We start from the raw sequence: 7865 nt of genomic DNA, 5'->3' as shown, positions 1-7865 counted from the left end.
CTTACAAATATTGTGTATAATTAAATAAGACTTCTAACCAAGAAAACTAACCTAAGAGGTGAGTTAAAAAACACATTTTAGTCAATCAGCCGCATTAATCACGGGAGGCAATAAACTGAAATAACACACGGCACGACTTGTAATTAGTAAAAACAATAAAACGCGAGAGAAAATTGCGTTCGGCTAAACAAACGGTCTGATCCCATTGCCCGTGCCATTTGCATGAGTAGACCTAAAACAAGCGGCAATTTAGTCGAATGGGTGGAAGGCACCGCGTTTGAAAGGCACCGCTAACGTATAATCCAATCCAGAACAAATGAAGCGAAGAACCTGATATAATGAAGAAGTCCCAAGACGCAGTCAAAGAAATACATGCTCCCTTGGGGACGGGAGTGGGAAAAAAAAAACCTACAAATGTTCACGCTACTGGTAAAGTAGGCGGGAAATTATGGGAGAAACCCTAATCCAATTTGGTGTTGTACGTTGTGTAAGTTTTCATCGGCAGGTTTGATATACCGCCCTCTATAGTGACTACTGGCTTCCACAAAGTGTTATTCAAACCTCTGATCACTTGAAGACAAAGCTCACGTAACAATCGAGGAAAAATGGGTAGTTCTAACATGAAAGCTCAATGGTTATCAGGATCATACTGCCAGTACCAATCCACAAGAGAACAATTTCCACCTGAGATCAACTATACTTAGTATTTCGATTGCTTGACAAACTAAACTAACTTGATGTCCCAGGCGCGTGAATAAAAGCCGGTTACCTGCCTCCCAAAGCGCGGGACGTGTCTGCCAGGTTTGATAAACTATAGTTGGTTGGTTAGATGATGTCTTTCCTTTCGTTAAACAAAAGCCCAACGGTTCGAGTCCAATGTTGACCCCTATAGCCTTGAGGTTACCATACAGTCAACATTCGAATTCGGGCCATTGCCAAAGGGTCCATTGCAAGTTATGTTTGTTTTTCTTTAAAATAATGACCCCACATTGATGTAACGAATGGGTACACCGTATTTAAACTGTGCTTTTAATATTATTCATGACAAATTTACAAGCGAATACAAGCAGCATTATACAATAGTTACGTTCCCGTCACTGATATTAGTACTGATATATTAGTACTATAAAGTATACAAAAGTATCACATAAGTCAAATTCCTTTAAAAAAAAGTGTTGGGAGTATATATCTATTTGCAAAAATCAAGTCGTTAAAATAGCATGAGCAAACTGATGGCACATAGACCAAAGAGAGCCGAACCTCTCCCCAAGAAGTTTTTTTTTTTTGATAAAACAACGCTGCAAATTATGCGACGAAACAATTGTGTGCTTTGTGTATTTATTGAAATAAGGGAATAAATGTGTGGTGAAGATGTTTTCAACTAGTGGTATAAATCCGCCGAGGCATGGTTCTTTATAATTTTACCGAGACGAAGTCACCTCCATGTATCAACACTTTTTACTCGTCATTATCAAAGGTTTAAACACCCCACGTGACGCGCTCTCCACCGAAAGGAATAGCGAAACTGTCTTAGGTATTTGAATTGTTTCTTAGGTTGACAAGCCACAGCTCTTGTCATCGGCGTTTCGGAACGATAGTAGTACTACTGTACAAGGAACATAATGGACAAACGTGTATGAGTTGCACAAAGCTGGATGAAAATATTTTGCGAGCGTGAATCTTTCGTGGCTTGGGTTCCGTGGCCCGCTTACTGGTCTACAAAATAATTGTTCAGTTCCCAGACGCTTCCTAATGCGATTGAAGCGTTTTATGCTAAGAAGACGCTGTTGATTTAGACTACCAGCTTACGTAACCAAATTACGTCGGGGCTCTACTTGAAACGTTCTGATCAGCGTGTAACGATTTGTCGTGAATGGAGTGCATGACCGGGCAATTATTTTAACTGTTCAATGTACCACAAGGAAACTAACTGGTCAATTATAAATCGCTTTGGCACCCGGAGGCAAAAGCACATTTTAAATCATTTTAGAAAACACAATTTTGTTTAACAAATTTGCACGGCACGCCAATTGTACATTTCATTTCAGCACGACTATAATAATTCACATATTCAGCTTTTTTACAATTAATTTAAACGAAGTGTAAAATTATTTAAGTTCATTACGCATATAAAATGTACACGTTGAAGATTCAACCTTTAAACCACCCTGCCTAAAATACAACCTTAGATTAATGTATAAAATCCGCTTATGCTAAGAACTACGTTAACAATAGAAATTCACCTGATAAGTCTGCTACAACCTGATAAGTAAACTGTTGTCTCGTTTACAGAACCGGTACCAAATACACAGCAACTTTCCCTACTCTACTACACTTTACTTCCAATGTTGATCTAGTATGGAAGCGATTGAAGACTGACTTTCATTAAAAGTCATAAAAACAGCCTTGTGTGCAACTATACCACGTAACACCACAACTCACTCGATTTGATTCAAATTAAAAACATTTGTCGCTTAGTATCATTCGAATCGCATCAAAATTTCACCAAAGAAGTCAAGGGCCGTAACATTGTTTCAGATCAGGCTGAAACAAAATGTTAAACAATGATACCACGTTTGATCCACAGTCAAGTTGTAATTGTGTTAGTTAACAAACTGCTTCTGATGACGCCCTTGAAAAAAACCTTGCACTTTATTAATAAACTGAAGTTTACATTTATTAAACCCTGTGCGTGTATAACGCAAACCACTGCATAACATTGATATATACACCTTATAAAATACGATATTAAATTCGGATATAAAGGTCTCTATCTATTGGGAAAATTGGTGCATCACAAAACTGAATTTGATCTTGTGGTCTCTCTAAAAGAACTTGAAAAAGCAGCATTTCAAATGTATATGTTGCTTCTGCCATGGGTTATCTGTAATGACACAATGCACGAAAACACTGAAGTTAACTGCTTGCTACTAAATAAAACTATATTACAACTTTGTTTAACTTGTCTGATGCGGCAGAATCTTCGGAATGACAGAAAGAAAATCAAAACGACCCACAAGTATTGTTTACATTAGAAATAGTCACTTGTGGCGCAATAACTAAACTATTTATAATATGTTTTAATGGTGTTACAGGCCTGTGCTAAAATGCGAAAACGCTGGCATAATTTTGAGGAAACATTTTACCCGTCGTCGTCACAAAAGTATATAATTGTCCAACTGATTAGTGTGATTGAACGGTTAACAAGGTGTTAATGTATGAACTGTGCCACTATTCTCGCATTGACGTTTTGTGTTTGTGCTTGTGATGTACGCCGTCCAGAATGTAAACGTTTAAAAGTGCTTACCTGTGCAACAAGCTGATGTTCCCTACTCATTGTTCACAGGAACTTTGTTTACGGGATCAAAAAGTTGGTCTTCGTCGTACAAAAGACCTGCAAATATAAAACCAAATTTAAGAAGGTTACAAGTGGCCCATACTCACAAATTTATATACTTTTAAAAACATGGAGGTTGAGATCAATATTCTCTCTCCTTACTAGTGAAGATAACTTTTCTGGTAATAGAATCAATGATGCCTCGTAAGTGAGCTTTAATCACTGTAGCTCCCAAGCCCGAGAAAACCTGTAAACAAGGGCGCTGGCTATGTGAGCCAGAAATACCGTGGTTACCCAACTCTTTTACGATAAATGTTCTGCCGTCTATTTCACAAAACTCTTCCTAACTTAAGACTAATCTTAGGACTTAGGACGAGTGCCAACCCTGCACTGTAGCATGCAGTCCTGAGTTAGGACGAGTTACTCGAGTCCTAACTCTTTGTGAAATCGACGGCTGTGTTATTTTGCTTGTACTACCAATGCTGGCTCGATACATTAATGTCCCATTCGAGGGACAAAGCGATTATGGTGAAGGTATCTTGCTCAAGGACAGAAGTGTCAAGACTAGACCGGGACTCGAATCCACACTCTGCTGATCAGACACACCCAAGCATAAGTCTAGCACTTGGCGCCAAGACACGGCAAACGCTCACAGGGTGTCCAACATAAAAACCTGAAGTTATAATGTATGCGTTTTGAATACGATTACAATATTTACCTGCTACACAAGCTGTCATAAACAGAGCAATCATTGCAGCTAAGAAGGCCCTGAGACACAGCTTAGCAATCTCTGACTTACGATGAGGTACTAGCGGTATCAACCCACCCATCATTACACCAATGCTACCGAGGTTGGCGAACCCACACAGGGCATATGTGGCAATCACTTCGGATCGACGCTGTAAAAAAACCAAGGATCTAACTTATGTATTTTTGATAGAACCGAGACGTATTATTCTGAAGAGACTGGGTTAACATTATTAGAACGAGAATGTTTGAAATGATAGAGGGCAGCAGACAGGCAAGGTAATACCTCAATTTATTATTGACATAGTTCTTAATTAGCATGGGCAGCAGTAGCCCTGGCGGCCTTACACTTTCGTATTATACTACAGTGACTGTATAATGTGTGCAGCATGCACAGAGGAAGAGTCCTATTACAGGCTAGGGCAGCAGAAGAACTGCACAAGGCACTGACGAAGCTTTCAAGTGGCTTTACTGAACTGGACTTTAATTTATAACGGGATTATTACATGTACTTATTTATATTGTGCCAAACGAACATAGAGGTAGCATGGCTATAATATCGCACAGGCTTGCAAAGTCTGCTGCCACCTAGCGCCGAGTACATACCGTCAATTGGCCATTAGCGACATACGCCCCCATTGCCTGGTAGGCCACGATCTCATTCAGAAACGCTTTAATCCCGATGAGCTCCGCCACTACCATGCAATCTTTCGCTTCCACTCCCAGCAGCCATGCGAGGGGGTACAGCAGATACCGACATATCAACTGCAAATGGGAATAATGTGGTATCAAGACATTAGATAATATATAGAAAGGTTCTGCGTTAACACCATGTCTAATGAGTTGGGGTGGTTCTGAAAAGAACCGTTGGTTTCAACTCGACGTTTCGATCAGTATGCTCTGATCGGTATGATCTGATCGTCTTCTGGAGAAAGCTTTCTCCAAAAGACGATCAGGGCATACTGATCGAAACGTCGAGTTGAAACCAACGTTTTTTTTTTCAGAACCACCCCAACTCATTAGAGATAGTACATGGTGTTACCGCAAAACCTTTCTATATCGTATTTCCACCATGAAAACCTTCAAATCCTACATTAGATAATGTTGTAGGCTACTGTGAAGAAATGGACAAAAGTTTCGTACAGTCTGTCATAATTAAAGATAAAAAAGCAGTGAGATGGTTGTATTTAGCTAGAATGTGAAATGGCGTGGTGTCGAAAGAGCCTTATGTGATTATCTAACGTTCTTAATAAGGGGGTTGGCTCTGTAAAATCTTCCCCGTTCCGTTAACTCTGTGAACCATGGTTCTTGTCCCACCTAGAATGGAATTTGATTACAAGTCCTAACCTCATACGTGTTAGGGTTTGGGTTTCAGCTTTTGTATTCTTGGGGACGACTTAGTTGTTGGGAGGTAGTGCCTTCTGCTTAGTGCCTTCTGCTCTACCAGCCAGGCTTCTGATGGATGATACACAATCCCTACATCCGTATGGACTGTTTTAAACCCCATGAGTAGGTGGCAACGGCCTTCAGGCCTAGTATTTCTGGCGACATGCTTAAAATTGTTAATGTAAATACTGAAGTTCGCATAGAGTCTGTTCTGTATGAATTAAACTTAGTACCTATCACTATATTTGTAAATGTTCATGTTAGTCCGTTGTGTTTTTATTTGTCTGGACATGCCAACCACAAGCTTTGGCTTTTCAGGTTATGCCCCCATTTCCAATTCTCCTCAATGCTGTTCTTTGTTTTACTGTTACTTTGGTTGTCTGTTAGAGTGGAAATAAATGTCTTGAAATGAAATGAAAATGAAATGAAAAATAACAAAGTTAAAAGAGTCGAGCAATAATTACCTGAAAGCTAAGTTCTTCAATATTAACTAGACTCCCTAGCCATTCCAGTACAGCGTTGACGAATGCCAGTACGCTGATAATGGCTAGGATATTGGCCAAGATATAACCACAGATCTTTAACCCGTCAGTTGCACCGACATACATAGCTTCCAGTGCATTGCTCTCCGGACTGCAATATAACGAGGAAACATGTTTGTTAGTTGAATATTGTTATTTGGTGTGCGGTAACACGATGTAGGAGTAGTTCTCATTCAATTCAAACGTAGTTCCAACTTCCACATACCTTGCAGGAAAATACTGTATGTTAAAGCGCATTGAGCGCTCTATAAGAAGTCACAATTATTATTGTGTGTATCTACTTGCCAGGTAGATTTTGTTCTTAACCGAACTGTCTTGCCAAATATTCTACTACCGCAGAGTAGATTTTCGGAGTTGGGGAGACTTCTCAGTTCTGAAAAGAACTGTCCTGCTTCTTAACTACTACCTGGGTAGTCTTGGTTCAAGACTCTCCTGGATTTGTCACAACAGGGCGCGCTATCACCCCCAACGCGCTATCAACCACGAACCGCTATCACCCGAGAACCGCTATCACAGGAGAGTCTTGGCACATTCGTTAAATCTCCCCCCCCCCCAAAAAAAGGGGCGGGCTCTGCGGGAAACCTACGCACGCGCATTATGTTTCCCCCCGATTTTTGGGGGAGATTTAACGAATGTGCCAAGACTCTCCTGTGATAGCAGTTCGTGGTTGATAGCGCGTTGGGGGTGATAGCGTGCTTTCTTGTTACAAATCCAGGAGAGTCCTGAACCAAGACTACTACCTGGGCGGAAGGGTAGGTAATCGGCTGGGACTGCTGCTACTTTAGCTTTTAGTGGGTCGTTATTAACTTGACTGCCGCGGAGTGAGTTCTTAATTAGTCTCAATGTTCCCACCAGCTTGCTCTATAGTTGGTGACTGGTAGTGGAATTCCAGGGTTCAATTGGTTAGAACTATTCTTAACGAACGCACGCTTTGGACGCCTGGACTGAGGCACTGTTCGCCGTCTGAGGCGTCTTCGTCTCCGGTAAAAACATCTTGGCCGTCACCAAAGCGGCAGGTGCCGACATGAAGGACGCCGCCAAGAGGTGAGGTGCGCTTATATTGAACGAGATGAATATCGCCAATACGCTTCCGGCGATAGTGGCGAACCCCCCGACGATGACTGCGTGCATCTCCGACTTGGTCATCTCGTTTAAGTAAGGTTTGATGGCAAGGGGAGCCACAGTCTGAAAAAGAACAGAATGTGTTAAACTGTCGTCAGAAAAATACACCAAGTAGAAGACATCCCGACAGAGTATTTAGAAATGTTGTTTTAATTGTGTATGCCTCGCAGACAATGTTGTTCAAAACTAAGACGTTTCTGTTGTCTGTTCATTATTTTAAAGGTCCGTATTAATCTTACCATTCCAACGAATATATTTGAGGCCGTGGCAAAGGACTCGGCCCCTGACGTCCCCATAGTGAAATGCATAATGATGGCTAAGGCTTCAATAAGCACCTGCATGACCTTCCAATAGTACAGTAGTGCAAAGACTGCACTGGTGAAGATAATGACTGGTAACACCTGCAAGACAAGTATAAAGATAGCTGGTCAGGGGTTACAAGTGACTGGTTAGGTGGGTATACAGTTAACCGGTCAGGAGGGGGGGGGGGCTCACATGTATTTGGTCAGGGGTTGAAACTGCTCACGACAGGTAACTGGTCTGGGGAACACAGGTAGCCGATCAGGAGCTAGTCAGGTGGTTACAGGTAACTGGTCTGGGTTAACTAGTTTCGGTAATACAGAAAACTCGTAAGGGGGAATATACAGGTAAATGGGTAACACCAGTTGGGAGTTGCAGGTCACCGGTCAGGGGTTACAGGTAACGGGTCGAGGGTTAGAGGTAACTAGACT

The 7865-nt window shown here is 41.4% G+C and overlaps 1 protein-coding gene across 1 annotated transcript; it reads right to left on the bottom strand.

The window, feature by feature from the left end:
• Positions 1 to 1466: 1466 nt before the first annotated feature.
• Positions 1467 to 7535, bottom strand: LOC117295082 (solute carrier family 28 member 3-like; the record flags this gene model as incomplete). The annotated part of the gene is given in 7 exon segments (XM_033777651.1): positions 1467 to 2884; positions 3308 to 3394; positions 4056 to 4236; positions 4691 to 4849; positions 5935 to 6103; positions 6941 to 7197; positions 7374 to 7535. Coding segments are annotated over 6 exon segments (993 nt in total), but the record flags the coding sequence as incomplete, so codon positions are not given.
• Between the last annotated feature and the right edge of the window lie 330 nt (positions 7536 to 7865).

Source organism: Asterias rubens, chromosome 9 (genome assembly GCF_902459465.1).
Source record: "Asterias rubens chromosome 9, eAstRub1.3, whole genome shotgun sequence".
Lineage (NCBI taxonomy): Eukaryota > Metazoa > Echinodermata > Asteroidea > Forcipulatida > Asteriidae > Asterias > Asterias rubens.
The sequence above is the reverse complement of the archived record's forward strand: the minus strand, read 5'-3'. Positions and strand labels throughout refer to the sequence as shown.